Source organism: Thalassophryne amazonica, chromosome 8 (genome assembly GCF_902500255.1).
Source record: "Thalassophryne amazonica chromosome 8, fThaAma1.1, whole genome shotgun sequence".
Lineage (NCBI taxonomy): Eukaryota > Metazoa > Chordata > Actinopteri > Batrachoidiformes > Batrachoididae > Thalassophryne > Thalassophryne amazonica.
In genome coordinates, this window is record NC_047110.1 from 17,019,837 (window position 1) to 17,036,759 (window position 16,923).

General features: G+C 47.5%; 1 protein-coding gene across 1 annotated transcript in view; it reads right to left on the bottom strand.

The window, feature by feature from the left end:
* Positions 1 to 325: 325 nt before the first annotated feature.
* The window catches only part of nox5 (NADPH oxidase, EF-hand calcium binding domain 5), an 89,695-nt gene continuing 73,097 nt past the window's right edge, over positions 326 to 16,923 (bottom strand). Inside the window, exon 17 of the mRNA XM_034175785.1 lies at positions 326 to 1,317. Within this exon, the coding sequence (XP_034031676.1) occupies positions 1,186 to 1,317 (132 nt within the window). The 3' untranslated portion in view covers positions 326 to 1,185. The remainder of the gene's footprint in view (positions 1,318 to 16,923) is intronic.

A 16,923-nucleotide genomic window follows, 5' to 3' on the forward strand; every position in this document is an offset into this window, starting at 1 on the left:
TAAAAGAATGTCTCACTCTGCTATTGACTGCGCTGCTGTGCACTTATGTACTGAATGTATGCCTGCACATGCTTGACAAATCGTGGAGTTCACCAGAAAATAGAATTCCCTTGAAAGTCATTGTGTAATTCTAACCCTGCTTCCAATTTATTGGCCCTGCAGATTATAGGAGCCGCTAAGGTCACAGTCCTCAACTTTGTGGAAATTCTCTCAGCATTATATTGATACTGTCATTCTATAACAATATAATGTCTAAGATAAAATGCGGTGCTTTGTAAAATATTAAAAACTATACTTGAAGCAGGAAAGGAGATTTGAGATAACTCTGTTTTACATAAAATAAATGAAGAATCAAATTTGTGTTTCCAACATTTATTCCATTACATCTTTTGTTTTCTAGCATAAACCTATTGGGTAACTATTAGATAGCATGGGTTGTGCAAATTTAAGGACATAAAGCACTGGATACCATAAAAATAAGCACTGCTGTAGCATAAAAATGATCTATGGATGGTCCCAAAGGATGATATAACAAATAGTATCAATATATCATTGAGCCTTCTTTTGGCACATGGTCACAAATTATTTATGTAAAACAATGTTTCCTGAATGATCAAACAAAGATGGATGAGGAAAAGAAGAGCAAACAACGTACAGTAGCTATTAAAAAAAACCTACATAAAATTGGTGAATATGAGACATACACTGATCAGCCATAACGCACTGTGACCGCTGAGAGGTGAACAGAACAACACTGATTATGGTGCTATAATGGAGCCTGTCAGTGGGCGTGAGCAAGTTAACATTTTGTCCACAAAGTTGATCTGTTGGAAGCAGGAAAAACAAGGATGATTAGATCAGTCGCTCTAAAGAATAGAGCGACTGTGACAAGGTCACAATGTTATGGCTGACCGGTGTATTATCGGAATCAAACAGTATACTGTATGTAGAATTATTAAGAAGCTTATTCATGCCACAAAACCACAACTGAACCACCACAAACTCCACACGGATGTGTGTGCATATCCACTTTAACAGGACATAACCCCCCACTGTCCAGAAAACCACGGCAGAAACAGACTGTTCTCCATAGAACAGCGAAGAGAGCAGCAACCATTTTTCAGTCATTTACATGCACAGCAGTGCAAGGTAGCAGAGCAAGGCAGCAGTGGGGTTTGAACCTCTTCAGAAGTTCTCCTTGTAGAAGTTGAAGCCATAGTGCTCACACTGGGCTTTGATGACTTTAGCGAGAGCAGCAGCGCCGCAGTAAAATACGTGGACCTTCCCTTTTTTCTCCTCAGACATCTTCTGGAACACCTGACACAGAAGATACTTTACTGTACAAACAGAATATCAGTATTCAATCATGCAACACAGTTTCACTTCATCAATTATGTCAACTCTGACTTCGTTGGTGAAACTTACAGTTGGACCAAAATACAACCCTAAATCAGAAAACGATGGAAAGGAATGTAAAATGCAAACCCTCAACTGTGATTTTCACATCTACGTTGAGGAGGTGATGGTCTAGTGGTTAAAATGGCAAAGGCCAGGAGATTGTTATGTGTCGGACGCAGCCCGGAGAACCGACCAGCGTTTGAAGGACCCAGTATAAAATAAGCAGAGCACGGTACAAAGGATAACAGAGTTTAATGAACATAACAGTGCTGTGAAAAATATAAAAGTGCGCGGTCTGGCGTGGTGGATTGCGGTGCGCTCCCAGCAGCGCTAACGGTCCGGAGCCAGAACTGGTTCGGACCCAAGGACCCCGCCGACACCCCCCAGGTGGCTGCGACAAACCGAGTCTGTGAAAGAAGGAATCATTATGTGAGTCCACACTCAACACACAGAGAGACCGCTCAAAGGTGCACAAACAGCAAACACTTCCTGGCTTAATTACTAATCAGCTTCCCACCCTGCAGGCATAGAACATCCAGTTCACAAACTCACTGCAGCGGAAGCTGATTTAAACGACCAACATACAGCTCAATATAATAAGGTGTGAGGGACACCACATTTACTGACTGTATAAATGTTAGTCACAAAATCTAACGTACCTCAGGAAGTGTGCTGACGAGCGTGAGACCTCACCCTCTCCTCTTTCACAGACCATGCATCAAACCTGGACGTTCTCTGCATCCACTGATGATGAGATGGCTCCCGAGACGACGATCTCACCCGTCTGGTCACAAGGTTGAGTCTCTGGCAAATACACACTGTGTACTCCAGTCTTAAATGCCACCATGTTCCAATCCATGTAGATGCACCACAGCTGTGAGTCCTGATGAGCCGCAGGTGATCAGCCTCAGGTGATCAGGGTGAGGTCCTGATAAACTCAGCTACACAGCCACTCAGTCCCAAATGCAAGCCACCTGGAAGGAAAAACAAAAGACAGAAACAAAAAGGCAGCCAAGCCCCCCAGCCATACAACAGAGATCTTCAGTTTGAATCTCTGTCAGACTGGAAAATCACTAATGGCCCCTTGGCCAAGGTCTTTAATCCCCCACCTTGCTGCAGGTGTGCAGTTGAGCATGTTGCACAGCAGCAAACTCACATCGGTGTGTGAATATGGAGCATCAGTGTAAAACACTTGGAGCTTCTGATTTTGATGGAAATGCAGTCTATTTACTAGGACCTCTATTTCAATGCAGACAGTATTTTCCCCAAGATATTTCATGTTTTGTGTGGTCAACTTTATTTAATTTGTTAATATACGTCATTCCTACATTTTATTAAAAACAGAAAAGAAAACAAAAGTTGGGATGGGGCAAGTGTGAGGAGGTGATGGTCAAGTGGTTATAGTGGTGGGCTTGTGGTTAGAGGGTCATCTGTTCAAATCACTCAGGGCTCTCGGGTAAAGTCCTTAATCAAGTCGCTCTCTGTGTATAGTAAACTGTTCTTCTGAACAATGTCTGGAACGACCCATTTTACACAGATTTTCAGAGTGAAATGACTACAACCAGCATCTACAACATTTGCTGCCTTCGTCCTTAAATAAGGGTCACACAAAGAAAAATGCAGACACTGCTATTTTTTTCTGAACAGCCTTATATTCCTTTTTCTTCACTTTCTGTGAAGTAATAACAAATTTGATAAATTTTTCTTCATGATTTGGAAGAGAATGTGCAGTGTTCTCAATATATTTGCATGTATCGAAATAAAAGCTATAATAAGGATTTTGAGATTTACTCACTTTTTGAAACACAGTGCTATTATTTTGAACACAACTGTACATGGAGATTGGGGTACAGGTGGTGTTGAACCAGGGTCCTTGTTGTTCAGAGTGACCGTAATGAATCTGTTAATTCTACCTGCTTCTTATTGTAATCCTGTCCCTTACAAAGTACAAAGTCAAACTATTCCTCAAATTGAATTAATTTAAAGTCACATTGAAAAGCAGGCCTGGGTGAGACCCCGAACAAAGACAAGTGGTTTTTATAAAAGACAATGTAGGCGGTACAGTGGGTGGGTTTTATTCCTACAACCCCTTGTTGTGAAAGTGTAGTGACACGGACCCACAACAGGGGGCGCAAATGAACGGTCAATAGATGAGCCAAAAGGTAACAATTTAATGTTGTGAAACGTGCACAACGAACATACAGACAATCTCAGAATATAATTACAGTCAAATTACAAAGGTGACGTGTGGGCAGGCTCGAGGATAGAAGACGTCTGTCCTGAGAAGAGCCGGAACCACACAATTTCCGCCCCCACAGAACCTGGTGAATACTGGAGCCGCCAAGTCCCGAATTCCCAGGTGATCACCGTCCCCGACTGTCGGATCTGGTACTGCTGGCGAAGAACAAAGACAGTCAAGTGTGGGTGTGTGTACACCCACTAACAACAGCGGTGGGAATGCCACCTCCACCTCTCACTCAATATGTTGCAGCGGTCTCAGATGAAAAGGAGCGCCATCTTGCACAGCCTCCGCAAAAACGACCGGTTCTCCTGCAAACACTCACAATAACAGATTTATAAATCTCACAAACGGCTGAGGATATTACCTCCAATGAAGTATGATATCTCGGCGATGAGGTGGAGATGACGTCTGGTCTTTATGGAGTGCGATGATGAAGAATGTGTGACAGCTGTCAGGAATTAATGAGTGACAGCTGTCACTCCTGGCTGTGTCCGTGGCGGCAGCGCCCTCTCGTGCCTGAAGCCCGCACTTCAGGCAGGGCGCCCTTTGGTGGTGGGCCAGCAGTACATCCTCTTCTGGCGGCCCACACAACAGGACCCCCCCCTCAACGGGCGCCTCCTGGCGCCCGACCAGGCTTGTCCGGGTGTCTGCGGTAGAAATCGGCCAGGAGGGCCGGGTCCAGGATGAAGCTCCTCTTCACCCAGGAGCGTTCTTCGGGTCCATACCCTTCCCAGTCCACCAAGTACTGGAACCCCCGGCCCATTCGACGGACGTCCAGGAGCCGGCGCACTGTCCAAGCAGGCTCCCCGTCAATGATCCGGGCAGGAGGCGGCGCCGGACCGGGAGCACAGAGGGGTGAGGTGTGGTGAGGCTTGAGTCTGGACACATGAAAAACCGCGTGGATCCGCAGTGAAGCTCCGACTCCCAGCTTCACTGCGGACTGAGGATTTTGAGGATCTTGAAAGGTCCAATGTACCGGTCCTTCAACTTGGGGGAGTCCACTTGGAGGGGGATGTCCTTCATGGACAGCCACACCTCCTGCCCGGGCTGGTAAGCAGGGGCCGGGGATCGCCGGCGGTCTGCATGGGTCTTCGCCCTCGTCCGGGCCTTCAACAAGGCAGAACGGGCGGAGCGCCACACCCAACGGCACTTCCGCAGGTGGGCCTGGACCGAGGGCACACCGACCTCTCCCTCCACCACGGGGAACAACGGGGGATGATACCCCAAACACACCTCAAATGGGGAGAGGCCAGTGGCGGACGACACCTGGCTGTTATGTGCATACTCGATCCAGGCCAGATGGTTACTCCAGGCCGTCGGGTGCGCGGACGTGACGCAGCGGAGGGTCTGTTCCAGTTCCTGGTTGGCCCGCTCTGCCTGTCCGTTCGTCTGTGGATGGTACCCGGACGAGAGGCTCACGGTGGCCCCCAGTTCCCTGCAGAAGCTCCTCCAGACGTGTGAGGAGAACTGGGGACCACGATCTGAGACGATGTCGGTGGGTATCCCATGCAGACGGACAACATGGTGGACCAGGAGGTCTGCTGTCTCCTGGGCTGTTGGGAGCTTCGGGAGGGCCACGAAGTGGGCCGCCTTGGAGAATCGGTCCACTATCGTGAAGATGGTGGTGTTGCCCTGGGACGGCGGGAGGCCCGTGACGAAATGCAGGCCGATGTGGGACCAGGGGCGATGAGGCACAGGAAGCGGTTGGAGTAGTCCTTGGGCCTTCCTGTGGTCAGCCTTGCCCCTGGCACAGGTGGTGCAGGCCTGGATATACTCCCGGACGTCGGCCTCCATAGACGCCCACCAGAAACGCTGCCGGACAACTGCCACGGTCCTTCGCACCCCTGGATGACAGGAGAGCTTGGAACCGTGACAGAAGTCCAAGACTGCAGCTCTGGCCTCTGGTGGGACGTATAAACGGTTCTTCGGACCTGTACCTGGGTCCGGGCTCCGTGCCAGGGCCTCCCGGACAATCTTCTCCACGTCCCAGGTGAGGGTGGCCACGATAGTGGACTCCGGCAGTATGGGCTCCGGTGGATCCGACAGTGCAGTTTTGACCTCCTCTTCGTGTACCCGGGACAAGGCATCCGACCTCTGGTTCTTGGTCCCGGGGCGATAGGTGATCCGGAAGTCAAAACGCCCGAAGAACAGTGACCAGCGGGCTTGCCTGGGGTTCAGCCGCTTGGCGGTCCTGATATACTCCAGGTTCCGATGGTCAGTGAAAACCGTGAACGGCACAGACGCTCCCTCCAACAGGTGTCTCCACTCCTCAAGAGCCTCTTTCACCGCAAGGAGTTCTCGATTGCAGACGTCATAGTTCCGTTCAGCCGGGGTCAACCTGCGTGAAAAGTAGGCACATGGGTGAAGAACCTTATCGGTCTCTCCGCTCTGAGACAGCACGGCTCCTATCCCTGAGTCAGAGGCGTCCACTTCAACCACGAACTGGCGGCTAGGGTCGGGCTGCACCAAAACTGGCGCAGTAGAGAACCGTCGTTTCAACTCCTTGAACGCGGCTTCGCACCGATCCGACCAGGTGAAGGGGACTTTTAGAGTGGTCAGGGCTGTCAGGGGGCTAACTACCTGACTGTAGCCCTTAATGAACCTCCTATAGAAATTAGCGAAGCCGAGGAACTGTTGCAGCTTCCTACGGCTTGTTGGTTGGGGCCAATCTCTCACCGCCGCAACCTTGGCCGGATCAGGGGCGACGGAGTTAGAGGAGATGATAAACCCCAGGAAGGACAAAGACGTGCGGTGAAACTCGCACTTCTCGCCCTTCACAAACAGTCGGTTCTCTAACAACCGCTGCAGGACCTGATGTACATGCTGGACATGGGTCTCAGGATCCAGAGAAAAGATGAGAATATCATCCAGATATACGAAGACGAATCGGTGCAGGAAGTCCCGCAAGACGTCGTTAACCAAGGCTTGGAATGTCGCGGGGGCGTTGGTGAGGCCGAACGGCATGACCAGGTACTCAAAGTGACCTAACGGGGTGTTAAATGCCGTCTTCCATTCGTCTCCCTTCCGGATCCGAACCAGGTGATACGCATTTCTAAGATCCAGCTTACTAAAGATTTTGGCTCCATGCAGGGGGGTGAACACGGAATCCAACAATGGCAACGGGTATCGATTGCGAACCGTAATCTCATTCAGCCCCCTGTAATCAATGCATGGACGGAGTCCGCCATCTTTCTTGCCCACAAAAAAGAAACCTGCCCCCATCGGGGAGGTGGAGTTCCGGATCAGCCCGGCAGCTAATGAGTCCCGGATGTAGGTCTCCATTGATTCGCGCTCAGGTCGTGAGAGGTTGTACAGCCTGCTGGATGGGAACTCAGCACCTGGAACCAAATCAATGGCACAATTGTATGGACGGTGCGGGGGAAGGGTGAGTGCCAGATCCTTGCTGAAGACGTCAGCAAGATCGTGGTACTCAACCGGCACTGCCGTCAGATTGGGAGGGACTTTGACCTCCTCCTTAGCCTGTAAACCGGGAGGAACCGAGGATCCTAAACACACCCGATGGCAGGTTTCGCTCCACTGAACCACCACCCCAGACGGCCAATCAATCCGGGGATTGTGCTTCAACATCCATGGGAAGCCCAAAATCACGCGGGAGGTAGAAGGAGTTACAAAAAACTCAATCTCCTCCCGATGGTTTCCAGACACCAACAGAGTTACTGGTTGTGTCTTGTGTGTGAGTAAAGGGAGGAGGGTGCCATCTAGTGCCCGAACCTGTAATGGCGAAGGAAGCGCCACCAGAGGGAGCCCTACCTCCCTTGCCCATCTGCTGTCTAGCAGATTCCCTTCTGACCCCGTGTCCACCAGTGCTGGGGCTTGAAGGGTTAAATCCCCGCTCAGGATTGTGATTTGGAGTCGTGTGGCAATCTGTGTGTGTCTCAATTGAATGTTTTGACCCCCCCTTAGCCCAGTCTCTAAGGGCGAGTGTTGTCGTTTTGGCCGTTTGGGGCAGTTTTTCTGTATGTGCTCCTTTGAGCTGCAGAGAAAACACTCCCCGCGGATCAGCCTCCTCATTTTGGCCCTGTGCGTTTCCCTAACAACGTCAGCAGGGGGAGCTGTTACCCCACGGAGCGCTGTGGTTGTGGAGCGTGGGGAGGGCGGTGCCTTTTCGAACCCAGAAGGGAGAGGGGCGGCGCGTATCCGGTCATGTCCTTCGCCTCGCTCCCGACGGCGTTCCTCCAACCGATTGTCTAACCGTATAACGAGATCGATAAGCCCATCTAAATCCCGCGGTTCCTCCTTAGCTACCAGCTGCTCCTTCAGAACCAACGACAGTCCGTTTATGAAGGCGGCGCGGAGCGCAACGTTATTCCAGCCGGACCTCGCAGCCGCGATGCGGAAGTTGACTGCATAAGCGGCTGCGCTCTCGCGTCCCTGTCTCATTGACAGCAGCACAGTTGAAGCGGTCTCTCCTCTGTTAGGGTGATCAAACACTGTTCTGAACTCCCCCACAAACCCAGTGTATGCTGATAACAACCGTGAGTTCTGTTCCCAGAGCGCCGTAGCCCAGGCGCGTGCTTTACCCCGAAGCAGAGCAATCACATAAGCTATTTTACTAGCATCTGACGCGTACATGACGGGACGTTGTGCGAAGACGAGCGAACATTGCATGAGAAAGTCCGCGCACGTCTCCACACAACCTCCGTACGGCTCAGGAGGGCTTATGTATGCTTCAGGGGATGGTGGGAGGGGTTGTTGAACCACCACTGGAACGTTTATATCCTGCACAGGGTCGGCAGGAGGACGAGCTGCAGCAGCGCCCTGAGCGCTCGCCGCCATCTGTGCGGAGAGAGCCTCCACCCTGTGGTTCAGGAGGATGTTTTGCTCAGTCATTTGGTCCAACCGAGCCGTAAAGGCGGTGAGAATGTGCTGCAGCTCACCAATCACGCCTCCTGCAGACGCCTGCGCTCCCTGCTCTCCCATTGGTCGTTCAACAGCCGGGTGACGCCCCTCGGAGTCCATGACGCTGGCCGAGATATCCTGTTGTGAAAGTGTAGTGACACGGACCCACAACAGGGGGCGCAAATGAACGGTCAATAGATGAGCCAAAAGGTAACAATTTAATGTTGTGAAACGTGCACAACGAACATACAGACAATCTCAGAATATAATTACAGTCAAATTACAAAGGTGACGTGTAGGCAGGCTCGAGGATAGAAGACGTCTGTCCTGAGAAGAGCCGGAAACACACGATTTCCGCCCCCACAGAACCTGGTGAATACTGGAGCCGCCAAGTCCCGAATTCCCAGGTGATCACCGTCCCCGACTGTCGGATCTGGTACTGCTGGCGAAGAACAAAGACAGTCAAGTGTGGGTGTGTGTACACCCAGTAACAACAGCGGTGGGAATGCCACCTCCACCTCTCACTCAATATGTTGCAGCGGTCTCAAATGAAAAGGAGCGCCGTCTTGCACAGCCTCCGCAAAAACGACTGGTTCTCCTGCAAACACTCACAATAACAGATTTATAAATCTCACAAAAAGGCTGAGAGTATTACCTCCAATGAAGTATGATATCTCGGCGATGAGGTGGAGATGACGTCTGGTCTTTATGGAGTGAGATGATGAAGAATGTGTGACAGCTGTCAGGAATTAATGAGTGACAGCTGTCACTCCCGGCTGTGTCCGTGGCGGCAGCGCCCTCTCGTGCCTGAAGCCCGCACTTCAGGCAGGGCGCCCTTTGGTGGTGGGCCAGCAGTACATCCTCTTCTGGCGGCCCACACAACAACCCCTAATCTTATTGGCTCGCGTAGACAGAGGGGAAACCCCACCCCTTGTCTTCAGCACACAGTTGTTCGGTACCTCGTGGAGCCTTTGTTTCTGATCAGATAAATCGAGTTCAGACAAGTTGACATGCATACTCAAACAGATACCTAAAAGTCACTAAAAAAATATTTTACCCGAGGTCATCAAATATGGCCATCCGGTATTGCGAAGACTTTGCGTCTTCTGTCTGTCTGTGCTAAGCATAAGTCCAGTCCTATTACTGCCAGAGTCTTCAAATTCACATTCTTGTGACAGATCTTGGACAAGTTCAGAGATGGCTAACCTTGACCTATTTTAAGAGGTTAAAAAGCCACATTCTGTTTCAATCTGTTCCATTTTTTATGAGTGGGGGGTGGGCCGGGGGGGGGAGCCAATCAGAGTAGAGCAGTACCGTGACGTCAGTGACTGATCTAGCTAGCTGCAAACTCTGTTTCGTTTGTGAAATATAACCTCTTCATCTGTCATATATTATGTAAAAGCTAGAGAGAACTAAAAACTTCTAAAACTGAAAATGCTGTTTTTGTAACCTGATAACACCTCTAGGGTGATTTACAAAACATTTCACAACTTCAGCATGCACACTGACTTCAGCTAACTCAAAGCTAACTTCCGCTCTTGTCAAAAGCTCATGGTATGCTCACATGCACGCCCTCCTGTAGATGCCGTTAAAACGTAAATATTGTTTATGATTGATTATTTATGATTGATTATGACTGTTTTATTGATTGATAGAGAGGCTTTATTGAACATGTACAAATTGCGCATACAGTAAATGAATTTTATATATATATATATATATATATATATATATATATATATATATATATATATATATATATATATATATATATATATATACACACACACACACATACAGAACACAATGCTCATGTGGCCGAGGGTATTTTAGCATTGCGTTATATTTCTCATTTAGTGTGCTATTTAAAAACAGCAAGCGGTTAGCAAGCTTGTCTCCCAAACAGAAGGTCCCATTGTAGATCAGCTGTGGTAACCCTGAGCAAAAACAGAAGCCAAAATAATATCAATGTAAGAAGAAAAGCACTGTGAGAGTAGGAGTTCATACAGAGACCTAGGAGGGCACAGAGAATGAACACACCTCATTAAGGAAAAGGAGCAGTGGTGGCCTCGGTGGCCACCAGACTCAGAATGTGGAAATAAAATAAACTGACAAACAAGCTCATCTCAAGCAAAATGTAAGTTCAACTCCACCGGCTCCTAATTTCCATTAGTGTGCAATGACAGGATTATTCCCTGCAAGAAGTCCAGACATGTCCAGTAAGTGGCAGACAAGCTACATGGAAGTTAAGCAACACCTTCTCTGACAGTAATATCCATCATTCTAGGATACATGCCTTGGCTTTTCCAAAGTAAAGAAGTTGTGCACTGTGATTACGTGTTACTGTATATTTTTATCATTGCCCCTGGAGCTTTTATTACTCCCGGTTCTTGTTTGTTTCTGTGGCTTTACTTCCTGTTATATTTTGACATTCCCTTTCAGTGCTGGTTTCTGTAGCTTGCTTCCTGTGTCTTTCTTCAGCTGTTCCTCTGTGTTCTTATTACTCTCCATCTTTGCTGTCTTTCCAGTATCAAATCAAATCAAATCAATTTCATTTATATAGCGTCAAATCACAACAAACAGTTGCCCCAAGGCGCTTCATACTCAATCAATCAATACATTTTATTTATATAGCACCAAATCACAACAAACAGTTGCCCCAAGGCGCTTTATATTGTAAGGCAAAGCCATACAATAATTACGTAAAAACCCCAATGGTCAAAACGACCCCCTGTGAGCAAGCACTTGGCGACAGTGGGAAGGAAAAACTCCCTTTTAACAGGAAGAAACCTCCAGCAGAACCAGGCTCAGGGAGGGGCAGTCTTCTGCTGGGACTGGTTGGGGCTGAGGGAGAGAACCAGGAAAAAGACATGCTGTGGAGGGGAGCAGAGATCAATCACTAATGATTAAATGCAGAGTGGTGCATACAGAGCAAAAAGAGAAAGAAACACTCAGTGCATCATGGGAACCCCCCAGCAGTCTAAGTCTATAGCAGCATAACTAAGGGATGGTTCAGGGTCACCTGATCCAGCCCTAACTATAAGCTTTAGCAAAAAGGAAAGTTTTAAGCCTAATCTTAAAAGTAGAGAGGGTGTCTGTCTCCCTGATCTGAATTGGGAGCTGGTTCCACAGGAGAGGAGCCTGAAAGCTGAAGGCTCTGCCTCCCATTCTACTCTTACAAACCCTAGGAACTACAAGTAAGCCTGCAGTCTGAGAGCGAAGCGCTCTATTGGGGTGATATGGTACTATGAGGTCCCTAAGATAAGATGGGACCTGATTATTCAAAACCTTATAAGTAAGAAGAAGAATTTTTAATTCTGTTCTAGAATTAACAGGAAGCCAATGAAGAGAGGCCAATATGGGTGAGATATGCTCTCTCCTTCTAGTCCCTGTCAGTACTCTCGCTGCAGCATTTTGAATTAACTGAAGACTTTTCAGGGAACTTTTAGGACAACCTGATACTAATGAATTACAATAGTCCAGCCTAGAGGAAATAAATGCATGAATTAGTTTTTCAGCATCACTCTGAGACAAGACCTTTCTAATTTTAGAGATATTGCGCAAATGCAAAAAAGCAGTCCTACATATTTGTTTAATATACGCATTGAATGACATATCCTGATGAAAAATGACTCCAAGATTTCTCACAGTATTACTAGAGGTCAGGGTAATGCCATCCAGAGTAAGGATCTGGTTAGACACCATGTTTCTAAGATTTGTGGGGCCAAGTACAATAACTTCAGTTTTATCTGAGTTTAAAAGCAGGAAATTAGAGGTCATCCATGTCTTTATGTCTGTAAGACAATCCTGCAGTTTAGCTAATTTGTGTGTGTCCTCTGGCTTCATGGATAGATAAAGCTGAGTATCATCTGCGTAACAATGAAAATTTAAGCAATGCTGTCTAATAATACTGCCTAAGGGAAGCATGTATAAAGTGAATAAAATTGGTCCTAGCACAGAACCTTGTGGAACTCCATAATTAACCTTAGTCTGTGAAGAAGATTCCCCATTTACATGAACAAATTGTAATCTATTAGATAAATATGATTCAAACCACTGCAGCGCAGTGCCTTTAATACCTATGGCATGCTCTAATCTCTGTAATAAAATTTTATGGTCAACAGTATCAAAAGCAGCACTGAGGTCAAACAGAACAAGCACAGAGATGAGTCCACTGTCTGAGGCCATAAGAAGATCATTTGTAATCTTCACTAATGCTGTTTCTGTACTATGATGAATTCTAAACCCTGACTGAAACTCTTCAAATAGATCATTCCTCTGCAGATGATCAGTTAGCTGTTTTACAACTACCCTTTCAAGAATTTTTGAGAGAAAAGGAAGGTTGGAGATTGGCCTATAATTAGCTAAGATAGCTGGGTCAAGTGATGGCTTTTTAAGTAATGGTTTAATTACTGCCACCTTAAAAGCCTGTGGTACATAGCCAACTAATAAAGACAGATTGATCCTATTTAAGATCGAAGCATTAATTAATGGTAGGGCTTCCTTGAGCAGCCTGGTAGGAATGGGGTCTAACAGACATGTTGATGGTTTGGAGGAAGTAACTAATGAAAATAACTCAGACAGAACAATCGGAGAGAAAGAGTCTAACCAAATACCGGCATCACTGAAAGCAGCCAAAGAGAACGATATGTCTTTGGGATGGTTATTGTTGTGTGGGCCGCTGAAGAGGAGGTACTGCTGGCCCACCACCACAAGATGGCGCCCTGCTTGAAGTGCGGGCTTCAAGCACGAGAGGGCGTCGGCTTTGCTGGAGGTGACAGCTGTCATTAATCAACACAAGCTGTCACCCATCACCACCACTACAAAGACCGGACTGCAACTCCACCTCCTCGCCGAGAAATCAACTACCATTCAGGTAATTTCTCTGCTGACTGACACTTTGTGTGTAATAACCTGAACTTCTGTTGCAGCCGTTTTCCTGGAGTGTGTCCTTATCTGAGGGATTGGCGTTTGGTGTGACAGCGACGGCTTCGCCTCACACCCCAACCCAGATAAGTGGTTGACCAGGAGCTGCACGAGTGTGTGTGATTGGAGGTGGAGGTTTTCCCTCCTTTACTTAATACAGACTGTGGGATTACTGAGTGTGCGAACTCACACTCATCTGGACTGTCTCTGTTCTCTGCCAGCAGTACTGGGTCTGACTGCTGAAGACAGCGGCCACCTGGGGCGCAGGGCTTGGCGGCTCCGGTGTTCTTCAGCTCCGTTGGTGTTGGAAGCTGTGTGGGGATCCAGCTCTTCTCTCTCCAGGCGTCTTCTATCGTCGAGCCTGCCCACACGTTACCTGGTGTATGATTGACAGTCCACCATATTGTTATTGTCTGTACGTTGTTGTGCGATTCACAACATTAAATTGTTACTTTTTGGCTTATCCATTGTCCGTTCATTAACGCCCCCTGTTGTGGGTCCGTGTCACGACACTTTCACCACAGTTATGAGTAATTTTTTCTCCAATAGTTAAAATTTTATTAGCAAAGAAAGTCATGAAGTCATTACTAGTTAAAGTTAAAGGAATACTTGGCTCAATAGAGCTCTGACTCTTTGTCAGCCTGGCTACAGTGCTGAAAAGAAACCTGGGGTTGTTCTTATTTTCTTCAATTAGTGATGAGTAGTAAGATGTCCTAGCTTTATGGAGGGCTTTTTTTTATAGAGCAACAGACTCTTTTTCCAGGCTAAGTGAAGATCTTCTAAATTAGTGAGACACCATTTCCTCTCCAACTTACGGGTTATCTGCTTTAAGCTGCGAGTTTGTGAGTTATACCACAGAGTCAGGCACTTCTGATTTAGGGCTCTCTTTTTCAGAGGAGCTACAGCATCCAAAGTTGTCCTCAATGAGGATATAAAACTATTGACGAGATAATCTATCTCACTCACAGAGTTTAGGTAGCTACTCTGCCCTGTGTTGGTATATGGCATTGGAGAACATAAAGAAGGAATCATATCCTTAAACCTAGTTACAGCGCTTTCTGAAAGACTTCTACTGTAATGAAACTTATTCCCCACTACTGGGTAGTCCATCAGAGTAAATGTAAATGTTATTAAGAAATGATCAGACAGAAGGGAGTTTTCAGGGAATACTGTTAAGTCTTCAATTTCCATACCATTAGTCAGAACAAGATCTAAGGTATGATTAAAGTGGTGGGTGGACTCATTTACATTTTGAGCAAAGCCAATCGAGTCTAACAATCGATTAAATGCAGTTGAGGCTGTCATTCTCAGCATCTGTGTGGATGTTAAAATCGCCCACTATAATTATCTTATCTGAGCTAAGCACTAAGTCAGATAAAAGGTCTGAAAATTCACAGAGAAACTCACAGTAACGACCAGGAGGACGATAGATAACTGTTGGGAAAGTGTAGTGACACGGACCCACAACAGGGGGCGTAAATGAACGGACAATGAAAGAGTCGAATATGAACACTTTACTGTTGTGAATGAGCACAACCACAATACAGAGGAATACAGAATTTTGCAAACAGTCAATCCACAACAGTGACGTGTGGGCAGGCTCGAGGATAGGAGACGTCCGTCCTGAGAAGAATTGGAACCACACGATTTCCTCCGCCACAGAACCTGGAGAATACTGGAGCCGCCAAGTCCCGAGTCCCCAGGTGGCCACCGTCTCCAAATGTCGGATCTGGTACTGCTGGCGAGGAGCAGAAACAATAAGAAGTGGGTGTGTGTACACCCAGTAACAACAATATTGGATATTCCACCTCCACCTCTCACACACACTCGTGCAGCTCCTGTCTCAACACTTATCTGGCTGGGGTGTGAAGCGAAGCCGTCGCTGATTACACCAACCTCACTGATAAGGCACTCCACAGGAAAGCAGCTGCAAAATGAATTCAGACTAAGACACAATTAGCTTCTGGCTGAGGATATTACCTTCACAGGTCGATGATATCTCGGCAACGAGGTGGAGATGATGTCCGGGTTTTATGGAGTAGTATGATGAAGTGTAGATGGGTGACAGCTGTCATGAGATAATGAGTGACAGCTGTCACCCCCGGCTGTGTCCGTGGCGGCAGCGCCCTCTCGTGCCTGAAGCCCGCACTTCAGGCAGGGCACCCTCTGGTGGTGGGCCAGCAGTACCTCCTTTTCTGGCGGCCCACACAACAGATAACAACAAATAAAACTGGTTTTTGGGACTTCCAATTTGGATGGACAAGACTAAGAGACAAGCTTTCAAATGAATTAAAGCTCTGTTTGGGTTTTTGATTAATTAATAAGCTGGAGTGGAAGATTGCTGCTAATCCTCCGCCTCGGCCGTGCTACGAGCATTCTGGCAGTTGGTGTGACTCGGGGGTGTTGACTCATTTAAACTAACATATTCATCCTGCTGTAACCAGGTTTCTGTAAGGCAGAATAAATCAATATGTTGATCCATTATTATATAATTTACTAACAGGGACTTAGAAAGAGATCTAATGTTTAATAGACCACATTTAACTGTTTTAGTCTGTGGTGCAGTTGAAGGTGCTATATTATTTTTTCTTTTTGAATTTTTATGCTTAAATAAATTTTTACTGGTTGTTGGTGGTCTGGGAGCAGGCACCGTCTCTACGGGGATGGGGTAATGAGGGGATGGCAGGGGGAGAGAAGCTGCAGAGAGGTGTGTAAGACTACAACTCTGCTTCCTGGTCCCAACCCTGGATAGTCACGGTTTGGAGGATTTAAGAAAATTGGCCAGATTTCTAGAAATGAGAGCTGCTCCATCCAAAGTGGGATGGATGCCGTCTCTCCTAACAAGACCAGGTTTTCCCCAGAAGCTTTGCCAATTATCTATGAAGCCCACCTCATTTTTTGGACACCACTCAGACAGCGAGCAATTCAAGGAGAACATGCGGCTAAACATGTCACTCCTGGTCCGATTGGGGAGGGGCCCAGAGAAAACTACAGAGTCCGACATTGTTTTTGCAAAATTACACACCGATTCAATGTTAATTTTAGTGACCTCCGATTGGCGTAACCGGGTGTCATTACTGCCGACGTGAATTACAATCTTACCAAATTTACGCTTAGCCTTAGCCAGCAGTTTCAAATTTCCTTCAATGTCGCCTGCTCTGGCCCCCGGAAGACAATTGACTATGGTTGCTGGTGTCGCTAACTTCACATTTCTCAAAACAGAGTCGCCAATAACCAGAGTTTGTTCCTCGGCGGGTGTGTCGCCGAGTGGGGAAAAATGGTTAGAGATGTGAATGGGTTGGCGGTGTACACGGGGCTTCTGTTTAGGACTACGCTTCCTCCTCACAGTCACCCAGTCGGCCTGCTTTCCCGGTTGCTCGGGATCTGCCGGGAGGGAACTAACGGCGGCTAAGCTACCTTGGTCCGCACCGAGTACAGGAGCCTGGCTAGCTGTAGGATTTTCCAAGGTGCGGAGCCGAGTCTCCAATTCGCCCAGC